The 19,141-nt window shown below is 44.1% G+C and overlaps 1 protein-coding gene across 1 annotated transcript; it reads left to right on the forward strand.

The window, feature by feature from the left end:
• Positions 1-7,349: 7,349 nt before the first annotated feature.
• On the forward strand, positions 7,350-17,959 carry PDCL2 (phosducin like 2). Its single transcript, XM_056855083.1, has 6 exons — positions 7,350-7,388; positions 9,095-9,215; positions 10,133-10,223; positions 12,857-13,000; positions 14,556-14,764; positions 17,831-17,959. Exons 1-6 carry the CDS (start codon positions 7,350-7,352, stop codon positions 17,947-17,949), a joined length of 723 nt encoding a protein of 240 aa, XP_056711061.1. The 3' UTR covers positions 17,950-17,959.
• The last annotated feature ends 1,182 nt before the right edge of the window (positions 17,960-19,141 follow it).

Genomic DNA, 19,141 nt, shown 5'->3' on the forward strand with positions numbered 1-19,141 from the left:
CAAACTACAGAATCTGGCATATACACTTTTAAAGTAGTGTAAATAAGGCTGTGTGTGGCTATTCATTAAAAAGAGGTCTACAGCACTGGGAACGGGATTTGAGCTCCCTTTTTAATGAGTGCAATACAAATAAGTAAAGGAGAATGTAACACTGGTAATCTACATGCAGGATTTCCATTCCAAGGGCTATAGAATTTATTTTTAGCAGGCTAGTGTAATTTATTACATCTCATGCAACTGGAAGTCCAACTCTGCTAAAAGTGCAAGATCCAATAAATTTCTGACTTGTCTTGCTGACAACTTCATATTCCAGAAAGTGGACAGGAAAACAAGGGGATCTACTATCTTAGACTTGATTCTCACCAACAGGGAAGAACAGGTTGATGAAGTTAAAGTAGCAGGCACTCTGGGTAGTAGTGATCATGTAATCTTGGAATTTACAATCTTGGAAAAAAGGAAAAACTACGTGGATAGGTTGGATTTTAGGAGAGCAAATTTTAACAAATTTAAACTTATGCTGGGTAGAATCCCATGGTCAGAAATACTTAAAGAGAAGGGAGTTCAAGAAGGATGGGAGTTTCTTAAAAATGAAATTCTCAAGGCGCAATGACAAACTATTCCTATGAGAAGGAAAAATGGGAGGAGCCTAAAGAGGCCAGGGTAGCTCCATAAACAACCTTTTAAAGATTTGAGAAATAAAAAAGACTCATTTAGGAAGTGGAAGGAGGGCCTTATAACCAAAGAGGAATATAAACAAATAACTACTGCTTGTAGGGAGAGTGTTAGGAAAGCTAAAGCTCAGTATGAGCTTAGGCTAACGAGAGGTGCGAAACACAACAAAAAAGGGTTCTTTTCCTATGTACAGAGTAAGAGTAAGGACAAGATAAGCCCACTGCAGGGACCAGAAAGTGAAATTATAGCAGGAGATGAAGAGAGTGCAGAACTCCTCAATTCCTACTTTTCCTCAGTCTTTTCTTGCGTGATTACACGCACTTACGCTGGCGGCGAGGTCACACCGCCTCCTAAGAACTTTCGGCCCATTTTTTCAGGAATGGGCTGTTAGTAGACCAAACACTGAACATGAGTCAGCAGTGTGAAAGGCAAATGCGATCTTGGGCTGTATCAATAGAAGTATAGTGTCCAGATCACATGAAGTGCAGGTATTGCCCCAGAAGGTCGTACCAGCAACAACGGGTTTAAATTAAATCAAAAGAGTTTCCGTCTAGACATTAGGAAGAATTTTCTAACAGAGTGGTTCCTCAGTGGAACAGGCTTCCTCAGGAGGTGGTAAGCTCTCCTTCCCTGGAGGTTTTTAGGAAGAGGTTAGATGGCCATCTGTCGGCAATGCTGATTCTATAACCTTAGGCAGATGATGAGAGGGAAGGCATCTTGGCCATCTTCTGGGCATGTAGTAGGGGTAACTGGGGTGTTTTTTGGGGGGAGGTAGTTGTGAATTTCCTGCAGTGTGCAGGGGGTCGGATGAGATGACCCTGATGGTCCCTTCCAGCTCTATGATTCAATGATTCTGTTTCTCCCCCTTTTAGGATTCTTCATTCTTTGACCTAAAATTGTCATAGGATTACAGACAACACAGGCATCCTGGCCTTTATCATGTGTACAAGTATTTTTTTAATATAGACATATTCCATCTACTGTGTAAATTTCTTAAAATGAATTTTGTTGTAATTTTTTTTTCTTGAAGCATCTTAAAATTATGTCCCCTTATGTTTATATGGTTGCAATTATGTGTAATAAAACTATACAAAATAATGGTGTTAGATGACTGCATGCAAAAGACATTCTCCATAGCAGTATTACTACATTTTTCCTTGTAAATAAAGGCACTCAGTGGAGAGCTATTTTCAATGAGAATGTTTTAATGAGAAATTTTCAGTTCTAATACCATCCTTTTCATGATTCATGCCATAGGATTTGCCATTGTGGTGTGTTTTTCTGAAACAACTATTATTGTAGTATCCAACAGGCCCTTCTTGCATATTTTTGATGTTTCTGCTGTTGAAACAAAACAGCCACAAAACTATACACAGTGAAACTTAACAGTTTAAAAGGGGGAAAAGTGAGTGCCATGAATGCAATTCACATTAGGAACACATACCTATCAATAGCCAGTTATTGAGCTAATTGCACATAGTAATTCCAGCAGGGTAGCAGTCTGTTAGATTATTGTGGTAAAAGCAACTTGCGGTACCTCAAAGACTGATACATTTATTAAGCCATTTACCATCTTTCAGGGTTTAATATGTGCCACAGATCACAGGAGGCTAAGTTTCAAGAGCTGGTAGCAGGCTGAGGACATTAAAGTGGAATGCCTGGAGTTTGAATAAAGTGCCTTTGTGTATGCGTTGTGTGTCTTTCTCTTACCACTGACAATCTGTCTTTCATGCCAGAGGGCATGGCTTCCATCAAGACTGAGAAATTGTAGTGTTGCTCATTTTAGAAATCAAACACAGTACACACGTTTCCCACTCTTATCTTCCTAATAAGACTGTAAGTTAACTAGCGAGTGAGCCTTGTCTTAGTAAGTTTTAACAAGAGGAACACTCAAACAATTGATCCTCTGCTGGTAGGGTTGCCAGGTCCCTCTTTGCCACTGGTGGGAGGTTTTTGGGGCGGAGCCTGAGGAGGGCGGGGTTTTGGGAGGGGAGGGACGCCATAGAGTCCCAATGGCCAAAGCTACCATTTTCTCCAGGTGAACTGATCTCTATCGGCTGGAGATCAGTTGTAATAGCAGGAGATCTCCAGCTAGTACCTGGAGGTTGGCAACCATAGTGATTGGCCTTGCGTCACCCCGTGAGTTTAATGGCTGGAGATTTGAACATGGGTCTCCCCAGCACACTTGAAAGCAATTACAGCAACCATTGTGTAGTGGTTAGAGTGCTGGACTAGGACCTGTGATCCTCACTCTGCTATGGAAGCCTGCTGGGTGACACTGGGCCAGTCACTCTCTCTCAGCCTCACCTACCTCGCAGGGTTATTGTTGTGAAAATAAAATGGAAGAGGGAAGAATGACGTTGTAAGATGTTTTAGGTCTTACCTGGGAAGAAAAGCAAGGTATAAACGAATACCATCACAGTAGCATTCTCCCGTCTCCCATACCAACCTACCACTGGGAGCCAAACAAAAAACATGGTTGTCACACAGATTGTGTCTGGGTTGCCTGACTTGACTTTTCAGTCAGTCATGTGTAGCTATGGCTTCTGAAAGCCATTCCACTTCTTATGGGACAAAATATTGTCGAAGGCTTTCACGGTCAGAGTTCATTGGTTCTCGTCGGTTATCCGGGCTGTGTGACCGTGGTCTTGGTATTTTCTTTCCTGACGTTTCACCCGCAGCTGTGGCAGGCATCTTCAGAGGAGTAACGCTGAAGGACAGTGTCTCTCAGTGTCAAATGTGTAGGAAGAGTAATATATAGTCAGAAGGGGGTTGGGTTTGAGCTGAATCATTGTCCTGCAATGGGACAGTTTTAAAGAAGTTTTAAAGAAGGTGAAACTCTCCGAGTGGCAGTTGGTGCCTCAGTTTCCCGTTGGCTCCACCTACGCTTCCCTCCCAGTAAGTAACATTCTGAAGCGGTTATCCGTTCTCCTTTGGCCACCTGGGGACAGGGCAGGCTTTGCAGGTCACAACCCCTCCGAGGGCAGCAGCCAAGGGACCACCTTGCGACGCTTACGAAAAACCCAACATGCAGGTCATAAAAAGCAGAAAGAAGTAGCTTATTGGCCTGCGTGAGGCAGAAGATTAGGGTGGTTCTCCCCTCTGCCTTCGCTGTCCGTAGCAGTTTACTCCCAGTTGAGAAGATGGACAGTGGGAGAGTTTGGAAGTAGGGGAAGGATGCGAGAGGCTGAGGGGGTAGGGGTGAGAACGGGGAGCACGGTGGCGGGCACTCTGCCCGGGACCCCCCAAAACCTGGAACCAGCCCCAGTAGTCATGTTTATCTATGTGCGTCTAAAGTGCTGTCAAGTAGCAGCTGACGTACGCCGACCCCTTATGGCAGGGGTGTTGAACTCATTTGTTATGAGGGCTGGGTATGACATAAATGTCACTTGGTCTGGCCGGGCCATGCCTTGTCAGCCCAGATTGGGACGGGGGGAGGGGGTGGCAGCCTCACTGGCTTGCATGCCAGATAATTCTCAAGGGGCCGTATCTTATGAGGTTTTCAAGGCAAGAGACTAACAGAGGTGGCTTGCCAGTGCCTTCCTCTGCATACCAACCCTGGTATTCCTTTGTGGTCTCCCATCCAAATACTAACCAGGGCTGACTGTTTATAGCAAAATCCAGAACCAAAAGTAGTATAATATTAAGACCAGGTTTTCCCAGAAACCCTGCCTCTCAGTCTCCACTGATGCAGGGGTGAAAGAAAAAAACACTTCGAACATCTATCGATTAATGCTTCATAGGGGCCACACCTGGCCATAGCATAGATAAACTGTTCCAGGACTCATAGCAGAACAGACCCCAAAGCAACATAGTGTTGTTTTAAATCAACAGTACGTTCCTGCTCTGCAGCCACACATGCTTTGTGAGCTTTAAATTTTCCTGAATTACTTGGGACATAAAATAGTGATTTTATATTAGTTTAACGATAGTAGTTTAACTATCATAGCTCCCTCACAAGAATGCTGGGCAGTGGCAGAGCAAGTCTGAATGATTTAAGGCAGTAGTGCCGATGAGCTCTAATACTGACTTAAATTTCCATGTCCAAGCCAATTATTTTGCGCATTGTAACCTATAGATGAAGACGGCCCTTACCTCCTGCCACAGAACTACAGTTCCAGAATTTTTTGGGGGAACAGGACGTTATTGCTACATGTGTGCGTAAAGTGCCTTCAAGTCGCAGTCGCCTTGTGGCAACCCTAGCAAGGGGCTTTCAAGGCAAGTAAGCATAGGGGGTTTGCCATTGCCTTCCTCTGCAGAGACTTGGTGGTCTTTCTAAGTACTGGCCCTGCTTAGCTTCCAAGACCTGCGAAATTGGGCTATACCATGCCACCTTTCCTCCCTATTATTCCTACAAACCTGTTTAAATTGGTCATTTCTATAACTAATTAGCACCTTGCTCCAAGTGCCACTGAGTTTGGAGGGACAGTTTTTACTTAACGTGATCTCGTTTTGAAGTGAAGATAGGATCCTTGCTCGATTCATAACTTTTCAAGTTTTGGAGGGGGTGCTAAACTGTGTTAGTTGAGGCTAGACTAGAGGATAGCATATTATCTGGGCCATCTCTATGGCATAGTATATAGAATAGACTCAAGATGGGCAGACAGAGACCAGGCTACAACTAGGGTTGCCAACTTCCAGGTAGTAGCTGGAGATCTCCTGCTATTACAACTGGTCTCCAGGCGATAGAGATCAGTTCCCTTGGAGAAAATGGGAGCTTTGGTAATTGGATTCTATGGCATTGAAGTCCCTCCCCTCCCACAACCCTGCCCAAAAACCTCCCGCCGGTGGCAAAGAGGGATCTGGCAACCCTAGTTGGTCCTTGGATGAGAGACCACCAAGGAAGACCGCAGAGGAAGGCAATAGCAAACCACCTCTGCAGAATCACTTGCCTTGAAAATCCTATGAGGTTGCCATAAGTCAGCTGCAACGTGACGGCATTTCACACACACATCATTATAGCAGTTTTAAAAAGATTGCTGGCAAAGTGCTCGCTGGAAGGTGGGGAATGGCATTGGATGTGGTGCTAGCTGTTGGCAGAAAGGTGTGGGGGTCCATATCTTCCCCTCCACACTTTCCCCAAACTCACTTTGGCTACATTGTGTTAGGAAAGATTGCACCAAAACCGGTTTGAGGAACATCGCAACAGAGCTGGGGATGATGGCATTGTACGGAAGCCCCCAAAAGAACCACCATAAGGTGGGGCAAGAGCTCTCTGCGCAGAAGCATACTCACAGACATATTGCCAAAGGAAAGGGTTATGCCGAGCAAATAAGGAAATCCCCCTATGCTAATCAAATTCTTACAACAAAGATTGTTACCATTTATTGAACGAGAAATGCCAGATGTTCAAGCTGGATTGAGAAAAGGAAGAGGCACTAGAGATCATATTGCAAATTTACATTGGTTACTGGAACATACGAGATAATTTCAAAAGAAAATCAGCTTGCTAGGAAAAGCTGAGCCCTGACCTGGATGGCCCAGGCTAGCCTGATCTCATCAGATCTCAGAAGCTAAGCAGGGTCATCCCTGGTTAGTATTTGGATGGGAGACCACCAAGGAATACTAGGGTTGCTGTGCAGAGGAAGGCACTGGCAAACCACCTCTGTTAGTCTCTTGCCATGAAAACCCCAAAAAGGGGTCGCCATAAATCGGCTGCGACTTGAAGGCACTTCACACACACACACACACACACACACACAGGAAAAGCTGAAGGCAGCAGGAAAAGAGGAAGACCCAATGTGAGATGGATTGACTCTATAAAGGAAGCCATGAGCAAGGCTATTAATGATAGGATGTTCTGGAGGACATTGATTCATAGGGTTGCCATGTATCAGAAGCGACTTGATGGTACTTAACACACACACATACTAGACATTTTGATAGTGTTGTAACATAGGAACTGCCCCAGCCAGAGTAGGGTTTGCACATGTCCCCTGGCAGAGTATTGAGGAAACAATCCACAGTAGTTAGGTATGTGCAGTCATTCTTCATAGCCCCCCAAAATGAACTGAGGTAGCTTAATTCATTTCACTAGTGTGGGTGACAAAAACAAAAGGGAACAATGATGGATGAATTCACTTTAATTTACTTTAATTTACTTATTATTATTCCCTCTACCACCACCAGCACTTATTCTACTGCCAGTTTTTTGTTGCTGCAGCAGAGCAGAGCTTCTTAAACTTTTTCCATTCGCAAACCCTTTTCGCCGAGAAATTTTTACGTGACCCTGGGTAAATAGGTATATAAAATATATATACAAACCTTTTACTATTGCCAAATTTTTCGTGACCCCCACATTTAGCTACGTGACCCCATATGGGGTCGCGACCCACAGTTTAAGGAGCTTTGCACTAGGGAACTGCTTCTGCTGGGTGGCTCCAGGCAGGCAATGGCTGGCCAATAGGATTGCTAACCTCCAGGTGGTGGCTGGAGATCTCCTGCTATTACAACTGATCTCCAGACAACAGAGATTAATTCCCCTGGAGAAAATAGGCACTTTGGCAATTGGACTCTATGGCATTAAAGTCCCTCCCCTCTCCAAACCCCGCCCTCCTCAAGCCCCACCCCCAAAATCTCTAGGTATTTCTCAACCCGGAGCTGGAAACCCTACTGGCCAAGTAGCCCAACGACTGGAAGAGGATCTCCCCTGCCCTCGCCTCCTTTCAGTGCCTGAGATGCTGTCTGTGCTGAATCTGGTGTACCAGATCCACCCTGTGAGATGTACTCTCTGCTCTTCCCTCTCGTGCTTCCCCCTTGCATTCAATACTTACCCTCCACCACTGGCTGGTAAGCTTAGCTGAAATCCCTGGAGAATTCCAGGCCCAACCTGGAGGCTGGCAACCCTAAGTGCCACCACCTAAAAGGCCCTGTCATGTGTTGCCTCTCCAGAGCGGGCCTTTATTAGCTGACCTCAAGATTGGGGTAAACCCGTGTTGGAGAAAGCATAGGGTTGCCAGGTCCCTCTTCACCAGAGGTGGGAGGTTTTTGGGTGGAGCCTGAGGAGGGAGGGGTTTGGGGAGGGGAGGGACTTCAATGCCATAGAGTCCAATTGACAAAGCGGCCATTTTCTCCAAGTGAACTGATCTCTATTGGCTGGAGATCAGGTATAATAGCAGGTGATCTCTAGCTAGTGCCTGGAGATTGGCAACCCGAAGAAAGCAGTCCATCAGTCCCAAGCCCTTTAGCTTTATTGTTTGAATAAAACAAAGCCATTATGTTTTCTACAAAAATGCCAAACAGTACAGTTCTGGATAACTAAATTCTATACAATTTGTTTTATGGTCTTAAACTAGTAAAATATATTTAGATCTGACAAGGAAACAAGTATTGCATATATTTCATTCCCACCCCAAATTTCAGTGTCTCTCCCCTCCCCCCCCCCACAATCGATTGATATTTGACTGTAGATTCCAGAGGGTATCATACTGCAGGGAACATACACAAGAAAGTGGGTAATTCCCCTCTGTCAGTCATGCTGAACTGCCAGCGCACTAACCTACGGTGAACAAATCCATGCTGTTTTAGGCTGCACAGAAGCCTGCAGGACTCGATATTTTTGTTATCCCCAAGCAAACTACTGGTCCAAAAAAATGAAATAATTAATGCTTCGCTGTGTGATCCCACTGAAAATATTGTGTATGAATTTTGTATCCTAACTGGATGCAAACCCTCGCTCCTGTTTCACATATTGGCTGTGGTGGTGGTGGTGGAACACGGTTATATATGATTATCCTATGTATATGTACATCAGCGTGGTATAGTGGTTAAGAGCGGTGGAGAACCGGGTTGGATTCCCCACTCCTCCGCATGAAGCCAGCTGGCTGACCTTGGGCTAGTCACAGCTCTCTTAGAGCTCTCTCAGCCCCACCTACCTCACAGGGTGTCTGTTGTGGGGAGGGGAAGGGGATTGTAAGCCAGTTTGATTCTTCCTTCAGTGGTAGAGAAAGTCGGCATATAAAAACTAACTCTTCTTCTAATTGTAATTGTTGTTTGTCCTATGGCGTCCCCCCCTTTTTTCTGTTCTGTTTATATTTATTTTAAAAATGCAGGTTGGAAGGTCTCACCTGTTGTTCTCAAAGCTTGGGCATCTTGATGAAGAATACACTTGGGACTTAAATATGATCTGGAACAAACACAGGAGGAATATCAGTGTGGTGCAGTGGTTAGGGGATTGGACTAGGATGAGGGGAACCCCAGTTTGAACCCCCACTCTGCCATGGAAGCTTGTTGGGTGATATTGGGCCACTACACACTCTCAGCCTAACCTACTTCTCAGAGTTGATGTGAGGATAAAACGATGGAGAGGAAAGTGATGTAAACTGCTTTGGATCTCCATTGGGGAGAAATATGGGGGTATAAATGAATAAATAAACATAAATAAAGTATGAACGATATTTTGGATTTCTTTTTCTATAAATAGGATCCAAACGAAGATACAGAATGGAACGACGTATTGAGAAACTTCGGGATCCTGCCCCCAAAAGAAGAGGTTAAGGATGAAATTGAAGAAATGGTGTTACGCTTGCAGAAAGAAGCAGAAGGTAAAAGGGGATGTTATTTAAATTAACATCTCATTTCAGCAGAGCTCTGGCTTTGCTGCCCGACAGCAGCGATGTTGTCCCTGCCTGGTAGATTTTGCATAGAGCAGACGGCTTTCTCACACACACAATAAGGCAGATAATGTCACCCTCTTGGTTCTGTGCCATTTGAGAATATAGGTGGGGCAATCGAGCCTACTGATTCACCCACACATCAAAAATACCCCTAGAAAGCGAGCATAACTGGTGAGCTTAGCCAAGCCTTGTCTTGGTGAGTTAGTTTTAACAAGAGGAACACTCAAACAATTGATCCTCTGCCAGTAGGGTGGCCAGGTCCCTCTTTGCCACTGGCAGGAGGATTTGGGGCAGAGCCTGAGGAGGGCGGGGTTTGGGGAGGGACTTCAACGCCATAGAGCCCAGTTGCCAAAGCGGCCATTTTCTCCAGGTGAACTGATCTCTATTGGCTGGAGATCAGTCATAATAGCAGACCTCCGGCTAGTACCTGGAGGTTGGCAACCCTATCTGCTTAAGCAGTCACACCATGCCCATGATTATACATACACTCCTTGTCCAGTGCTTAAACTTCTTTGAGTAATATGTGACGCTCTTTAAAAGACATTATTCATAATAATCATTTAATACCCTGGTTTTTCTTTACATTCATTGCTTTCTGAATTTACTGATTTACCACAGCAATCCAGCCTGCCTGTGCTTTCAGCATGCGGGTGTGATTTCAGTTTTAGCCACGTGTTGATGTCTGCCTTTCCTTTAGGGATCTCGATCCGAATGATTAACATGGTCAGTGGTTTTCTTGCAATTTTGAAAAGGAAGGATTATTTTCTTCCCTGTCCTTTAGCCACAGAAAAGTAGCTGATCAGAAAACTTCTGATCTTCAGTAATTTCACCCCATTCCTTTTTAGTGAAACCATATGAAAGGATGAATCTGGAACAACTCAAAGAAGCTGAAGATGACTTTGATGAGGAGGACATGAAAGCTGTGGAAATGTACAGGTCTGTGAGACGTCTGTTTGTGTTGCTCTATGGGGCATTGATCCTGCAAGGTGTGGCGTTTGTCAAGTCTGTTCCTTTAATCCGGGCCAGTGTTTTAGACTGCTCTAGTCCTCTCCAAACCATAGTGTAGAGAAAAAGGAAGTTGTTAATAGGGTTGCCAACTCCTCGGGAAATTTGGGTGGGGGGAGAGCCTGGAGAGGGCAGGGCTTGTGAAGAGACCTCAGCAGTGTGTAATGCCAGAGTCCAGCCTCCAAAATAACCATTTTCTCCCAAGGAACTGATCTATGTCATCAAGTTTTATTTCAATACAATATCAGCTCTAAGTAAAAATCAAAGTTTGGTTAAAATAATAAAAGTTGATGATTCTGGAAGGATGATTTGAAGAAGAGGAGGAAAGATCTTCTACTGGGAAACGTTTTCTGTTAGCCGTTTACGAATCCCACTAGACCGGAGGCAGAATTTGGCTACTTGGTTATCTCCCGAGAGGAGTCTGCTAAGAGAAGGGAAACTTTAGCTTCTTGTGTTCTCCCATGAAAGGATGACAATATGATCTAATGTCGTCTGGGGATCAAATGTGGTTCTGGGAGATCCCTAGTGCCCTCCTGGACGTTGGCAACCCGACTGCTGCAGCTCCACACAAAGAAAGAACCTGACTTATTAAACCGTGCTCCTGTTTAAAACTATGCTGCCTCCTTATTCTGATGTCTAGCACTGAGGACACAGCACAAGGGATCAGGAGTGTTTCGCCAGCAGTGGGGGTGCGAGCAGATAAGTGTTAGCAGCAGGCTTGTTCTCATCCTTGGCTACCTGTGCAAGGTGCCCTTTCTCCGGAGGCCCCATCACCAAACTCCCCCCATCATGTGTATTCTAAGAGCCAAACTAGACAATATGTTTTGCCATAAGTTGGGTCAGGGTGGCTGACAGAGAATATACTTCATGCATCCAACTGAAGTGGGTTTCAGGTAGCTGGCTCAATGTTGACTCAGCCTTCCATCGTCGGTAAAATGAGTCCCCAGCTTGCTGGGGGTAAAGGGAAGATGACTGGGGATGGCAATGGCAAACCATCCCGTAAACAAGTCTGCTAGAAAACGTCAGGATGTGACGTCACCCCATGGGTCAGGAATGACCTGCTGCTTGCACAGGGGACCTTTACCTTTATCTGATGAAGTGGGCTGTAGCCCTCAACAGCTTATGATTCAATAGATCTGTCTTTAAGGAACCCGAAGACTCCACTTGGTTGTGCCGTAACTGAGTGACACAACTACCCTCCTGGAATGTATAAATACTTTTGATTAAATGGAAACTGCTTTCTGTTCTTACTTCGTTAGGATTTGCATAGATGAGTAGCGCCACCTAGTGCTTTCATGCGTTTGTGAACCAAGCAGCCCACACATTACCTGTAATGTTTCAGTAGAAAACGGTGTGGTTATTTTAAATTTATCTAGTTTTACGTAGCCCTGACCTGGTTAGCCCAGGCTTGCCTGATCTCGTCAGATCTCAGAAGCTAAGCAGGGTCAGCCCTGGTTAGTATTTGGATGGGAGACCACCAAGGAATACCAGGGTTGCTGTGCAAAGGAAGGCACTGGCAAACCACCTCTGCTCGTCTCTTGCCATGAAAACCCCAAAAACGGGTCGCCATAAGTCGGCTGCGACTTGACGGCACTTTACACACACAGTTTTACATATACCGATAAATAGAATGACAGCAAGTGGAAATGAAATCCAAAAATAGTATGAGCATTTTAATTCCTCAGATAAGGCTAGATAGAAAATAAAATGCAGGAAGGCAGGAGAGAGGAGGAATAAAATGTTTTAGGGCATCATGAAAAAGTCTGTCTGCAGCATATAACTTTACAAAGATGAATATCAGTGTGTGTTGTGGACTTAACTGGGTTTCATGGTATAGCTGCAAATCAAATTTCCAATTGCACCAGTAGATACTTTGAAAGATGAAGCAAAAAATCGAGTCACTCGCTATAGACTATAAATGCTAGTGTTTCATCAGAGCCTTCGGCAGTCCAGTCAGGAACATAAAGGTCCCTCGTAAGGCAAGTAGTAGCAAGAAAATGTCATAGTCCTGATATTAACTAAGCTGGAGAATTGTTTTAGATTATCTACCCTGCACCAAGTGAACAGAAGCCAAACTAGGTAGCATTACCTAGTGGGTGGGCATGTAACCTCTATAAGTCAAGTCTTGGAAGGAGATTATCTTTCTGTAGTTTCAGAATCCATTTCTTGGACAGATAAATGATTTCTCCCAACAGAGAAGATTGTAATTAGCCAAGTTGGTACACAGGAGAAAAAAAATCCATAAACTGTACTGTATTACTTTATATGGACCAACAAATGTGTAGTGGAAATGTAACACCAGAAAACAATAAAAAAAACCTGTTGATATGGAGAACTTTAAGTAAGCTGTTCCTTACATGCTTTTTGAGGCAGTACAGTCACAACTGCTCCACATGTGCGGCAAATTTGAACCCGCTCTTCTTCACATTTGATCCTATTCCTTTCCTCAAACCTCTGAGGAACTGACATAATTCATAGCCCTCCACATACTGGCATACTTTCCCTCCCAAGTTTTGTTAACAGTTTCATATGTAAGAGATGAACACAAATTTTTTCTTGATCAGAAAACAACGCATGAAGGAATTGAAATCTTTACAGAAGAGACAAAAATATGGAGAACTCCGAGAAATTGCTGGTGAACAGTATGTCAAAGAAGTGACCAATGCCCCAAAAGATGTGTGGGTTGTCATTCATCTATACCAGTCAAGGTAATAATGACCAGGATTCCAAAATAGTGGACTTCAAAATGGAGACAGATTTCCTTAAGACTTTGTGAAAACAAAATGCATACAAACTCAAGAAGGTTACTCTGGAGTGATTGCCTGAATATTCAGGCACCTTTAATAATTTCTACTGGATTTGTCTTGTAAATATTGCTATATGTCCCAGGTACATTCCAGTCTGGAAAACAGAGACTTGCCCCTGAAATGTACATAGGAATACTCTCTAAGTATAGTGTGTACTCATATGCTATGCACAGGAAATTGAGGTTCTTAAGGAAGCAACATCCATTGTTGGAAACAGATTTCTCATCTGGGCTTTCACTGATTGATAAATATGGGAGGTAGAGATATTCTTCAACAGATGACCCACCTCTTAGTCTGAAGTGTGCCACTTGGGAAAGTTTCTTAATGTGTGGCAGAAAGTGAAAGACAGCCAATGGAAAATCATATATGCATTTTTGCCTGTGTGGCTGCTATGTTCAGATTCTCGACACGAGGAAATGCTAATGTAAATTTTACCATTGTTGGTGAAACCATCCAAGACAGTTTTGTAGGGGGATGAGCTTCCTTGATGGATGAGCGTTTTTGCTAGTTAAATGCTTAGATCTATTTGTTTTTGCTGGCTGCAAGACCAAATATTTGCCATGCAAAGTGTCGCAGTGTTGAGAGGCAGAGCAACTCCCTTTTATGCAACTGAGAACTCAGGCAAAGCAGGGAGCTTTCAAGCTGAAATTTGCAGATTGGGAATAATTAGGAATCAAGCAATACTTGATGGGCAGTATACCTTGGGCGCATCATAATTTAGCAGTCTTTGGCAGGTTTGCAGACAGGGGATCTAGGTGAATTTATTAAAAGGGGACAGAACTCAAAGGGATTGTCACATGGCCAGAAACCACACCCCAGACTTACACCTGAATACAAACAGCATAGCTGGCCCAGAAGGTATTACCTGCTTTTCCACATTGTCTCATACCTTGTAATCCATGTTCAGTATTGTTTATAGTATACTTTGCCTTAGATAGCTTGTAGTTTGCATTGTTACCAAATTCTGAAATCTTAGTGCTATTGCTTTGTTCACTTGTTGTCTTGAGCTGTCTGATTGCACTATTTTATGTCCTGTAATGTGTCTTGAGTCTCAGCAAGAAAGGTGGACTATAAAGTAAATAAAATACCTAAGACTCTGTTGGAAATGCTTGCCTTTGCTCTGTGGAATATCACAGGCCAAAAAAAAAAAAAAAAAAAAGTGACATTCCTGTGCATATGACAGGATAGTAAGAGGAATCTCTCTGGTCATGGGTGCTGTTATGGAAAGGAGCCCAGCCTTGTGGGCAGTGCGATGAACTTATGAATGCACAGACTTGTGGGGGAACTACTGAGCCTATGAGAGAGGGGTGGGGGACTGCAAACCCACTGCTCCAGTTGAACTCAAAGTTACATCCTTGTGGTATGCATGCATGGGTTGACAGGGACTATTTGATGGAATAGTTGTGTTGAGTTCAGTGATCAGTGGTTTTTTTCCCCTCGTTGGGATTTCTTTTAGCATCCCTATGTGTTCGCTAATCAATACACATCTCAGCCTACTGGCCAAAAAGTTTCCTGAAACCAAGTTTGTGAAAGCCGTGGCCAAGAGCTGCATAGAAAATTACCACGACCGTTGCTTGCCTACGCTGTTTGTGTACGAAAACGGACAGATCAAAGGCAAGTTCTTGGGAATTACGGAATGTGGAGGAACAAAGCTGACAGCGGAAGGTAATTGTCCAAACTTTTTCTTTTAACAAACCAGATGCCTGTTTGGGCTGACCGGGGTGGGGCAACAGCCCTGGAGCAACCAGCCTGCCTTAAATACTGACAGCGCCGCAGGACTGCTCAGCTCGGACCTGAGTTGCAGTGATGACGGCAGCACGTGTCGGCTCAGGCACCCCTTGTTGCGGATTCCAGCCTCCATGTGGGACCTGGGGATCCCCTGGAATTACAGCTCACCTCCAGACTGCAGAGATCAGTTCCCCTGGAGAAAACAGATGCTTTGGAGGGTGGGCTCTGTGGGAATGTGCCCCTTTGAGCTCCCTGTCCTCTTCAGGCTCCATCCCCAACTCTCCAGTTTTCCAGTCTGGATCTTCACCCAACCCCCCATCCCCCCACTGATGACCAGGGAGGACCTGACAACCCTACCCCTGGTCATCAGTGCCTCAGCCCAAGTCCAAGCCAAGACGCCCAAGTCCAAGCCAAGAAGATGCATGCAGTATATTCTCTGTCAGCCACCCTGACCCAACTTACGGCAAAACATATTGTCTAGTTTGGCTCTAGCAGCATTGTATTCAGCCCCACAAAGGCTACCTATCTCAGCTTGCTTCTGGTGGCCTTCAGGAAGTTTCCCAGCAGGTTGAAGTGCCGGACTGCCTTGATACCTACAGACGAAGTATTGAGTTCAAAAATGCCTTCATGCATACAGAACTCTGATGGGCTGGGTTTGTGACCCCCTCCCTGGTCTACTACAGCCTAGTTATTTTTCTACCTTTTACAAAGGAAGCAGCTGCCACCTGTTTCCTAAACCTTTTCCTTGGAAAGTCTCCTTTGCAATGGTCCTGCTTCTAAATACCCCACAGATTCTCTACTCCAGGGGTCCCCAACTTTTTTAGAGCCTGTGAGCACCTTTGAAATCCTGACACAGTGTGGTGGACGCAGCCACAAAATACCAGCCGCGGGAGGTGGAGCGAGCCATAAAACGGCTGCTGCACCTTACCTGCAGTCACACAGTGAAGATCATTGCGGTATGGTGGCAGCTGAAGCAACATTTTTAAAAATCTGCATAGCCAATAAAATCTCCTCTGGCCAATCAGAAGCCCTGCTGGGTAATAGTCCCCCTGGGCCCCACCCACTCTCTGAAAGCACTTAGCCGGCACCAGGAAAGGTGTTGGAGGGTGCCATAGCACCCACGGGCACCACACTGGGGACCCCTGCTTTAGGGTACTTTCACACATGCCGAATAGGGCTTTACACTTATCAGGCAGCAGAACCTTGCTTTAGAATGTTTCCAACACCATCAGTAAAAGAGTCTTGTTTTCTTTTTCTAACTTTCAGCAGCGCTTTGCAGGAGATTTGGGTTGCCTTTGCTGGGGGGTGTAAATGTAAAAGTTTAGTGATACGACACCAGCCTGACAACAATAAATATATACTCTTATAAAATACAAAGTTATAAGGCACCTGGCATACTCATAATAACAATATAAAATTCCTCACATAGCGAGAAGTTAAAAGATTAATATTCATTTAAGTTTCCGAGGCCCATTCTATGAGCGAGTCTTACAAATGAATGTACAAAATTTAGCAACCTGCTTTGTGACTGAGGCATCCCCCTCCCAAAGTAAGCACTTGGTTTTTCCCTCTTCAGAGCTAGCAGTAGTTTTTTTAAGTGAGGGAACTATGAACTTTAGTCTAGCTTCCTCATTAAAGGGACACTTAAGGAAAGCGTGTTCGACTGTGTCTATTTCTCCCAACTTGCAGGGGCAGAGTCTCTCTGATCTCAGTACCTTCTTATATCTACCTTCTAAAGTCGCTGAAGGTAGGGCTGCGCATCTTGCCAGCGTAAAGGCCCTCCTATACTTATTCACCTCTAGTAGGGATAAATACTCTGCTGGTGCTAGGACAAATCTAGACCTGTCGGGTGCCATAAATGCTGGGGAGTTCGAGAGGTCTATTTGGCATTCAGTGTCAAATAGCCTTTGCTTGATTTCCTGAGTTGCCTTTGCTATAAACCGTATGTCAGCCACTGTTAGCTACAGTGCCAAATTCTACCAGAGCTTTTTCTTTAAGTAATAGTATTGCCAATACTTTCAGAGGTTATCACAGCCTTTCTGGTTCACTAGAAAACCCTACAGTGCAGATTCCGTTTCACTCTTCGGATGGTGACCTTATTATAATTGCTGTCCAGCTTTTCTGTAAAATCCATGTCATAGACACATTAAGTGATTTTATGATACTGCTGTTGGTACTGATGACTCAGCTACTTGCCATAGAGGGACTGGAAAGATGAAAGATCCTCCAGTCAACTGTTGGGTTATGCCATTGGCTACAAAACCTAAAAAGAAAGCAGTGCTGGCAATTGCCCTTTGTCACATTAATCAAGATAAAGATTGGCACCTGGGAAGACATACACTTCTTTTTAGCTTCCATCTGATAGTGGAAAGTGCTGTCAAGTAACAACCAACTTATAGCGACCCCACAGGGCTTTCAAGGCAAGCAACAAACAGAGGTGCTTTGACATTACCTGCTTCTATGTAGCAAGCAACCCTTGACTTCCTTGGTGGTCTCCCATCCACACATTAGCCAGAGCCAACCCTACCTACCTTCCGAGATCTGAAGAGATTGGGCTAGCCTGGGCCATCCATGTCAGGTCAGCCCACTTGTACTTGATTATTGAACTCCTGACAAAATGTACACCCAAGCAATGGCTGTACGTTCCTTGAAGATCTAGCACAACAATAATACTATTAGAGAATCTTTGTATCCATTTTGCCAATCAGGGTAGAGCCCTGGTAGAGTCCAAGCCAAGATGCTGACTATGGAGGCATCATGGTAGAACATGAGGATCAAGCTCATATTAGAACCAGCTGGCTAGTAACTTCTACAGACATGTTTGCATGGGTGATTCCTAGGTTACTTCAGTAATAACCACTGGAACAAAACAGCTACTTTCTGTATGGCCTCTCTAATATACCCTCCCAAAACTATTTATTTAACTTTTTAAAAGTGTTCTATTATCTGTTGTTAAAGATGTTGGTATTTCAGCTCACCTTAAGACCTCTGTTTTTGTTCCAGAACTTGAATGGAAGTTGGCAGAGGTTGGGGCTCTGAAAACTGATTTGGAAGAAAACCCCAAAAAGGGCATTGTGGATATGATGACATCTTCCATTAGGAATGCTTCCATACATGATTAGTTGGGGATGGTGAAGAGACAACTGCTACTTAAACTGGGAGAATACTAGGACAAAAAAAAAGCTGGTGCTGCATTTCTGGTTGGTTTAGCTGCAGTGAAATGAACGCTGTGTTAAAAATAAATAAATAGCACCAGAAATACAGTTGGGCTCGTTTGCTATATCAATAACAACTCCATCTTTATATAATAGTCACACACACACACGTCGCTCCAATCCAGAGCTCTGTAAATGCTCTAATGCGCAGGTGCAGCTTCTGCTAGAATAATCGTTCATCTTCGAGGCTCATGTGGAGGAGTGGGGAATGAAACCCAGTTCTCCAGATCAGACTCCACCAAACCACTACAACATTATAACCAGCCTACAGGTGCAGTAAGCATCCCTTAAAACTCTAAAACCATCACTAAAACAGTCTTAAATAAGCATTTTAAAAAAACACAGATAATGCCAAAAAATGCATCCATGCAGTGATTTAAGTCTACTCTGAGTATGATATTTCTAGAAAAATTGAGCCAAAGCAGGTTAGGGGGAAAGTGCAGCGAGATAGGGCAAACCCTAGAAGGTGAATGCTTGCACAACAATGGGTGTCACCACATTATGTATTCCCAGCAATGTATTAAGAGTTTGAAAATGTTATAAAAAATACTGTTCGCACTTTCTATGTATTCCCACCAATGTATTAAGAGTTTGAAACTGTTATAAAAAATACTATTTGCACTTTGTTTGGCCCTTTTAGCTGTGAAGACATCTTCCAATCATTTTTTAGCCGTGGCATCCAAAAACCCTTTTAAAGTGATGTTTTTTATAACATTTTCAAACTCTTAATACATCCCATAATACGGTAACCCACAATGTTGTATGGAAGTTTTTTTTTTTGGGGGGGGGAGGGGGGAATGCTAGTTTGGGAGGCAAGGTGGACCTAAATGTCCATGTGGAAGCAGCCTTAATCAAACCGAGATACCATTTTCCCAGCACAAGCATAACCTGGTAAGACTCATTTTCTGGCAGTGCTTTTATTATTCCAAAGCCAACGTCAGCTGGCTCTGGAGCAATAGTTACAGGTAACAGCAACCTTGTTTTCCTCACTTGCTGACGCGGAGGGAGCATCTTAGCACACACAAGAGCTTCTGTCTCTATTCTTCAGGCGAGACAGCTTCATAAGCACTGCAGAGTTCCCATGCCCACAAAGGATTAT

This window comes from Euleptes europaea, chromosome 9, assembly GCF_029931775.1.
Source record: "Euleptes europaea isolate rEulEur1 chromosome 9, rEulEur1.hap1, whole genome shotgun sequence".
Taxonomy (NCBI): domain Eukaryota; kingdom Metazoa; phylum Chordata; class Lepidosauria; order Squamata; family Sphaerodactylidae; genus Euleptes; species Euleptes europaea.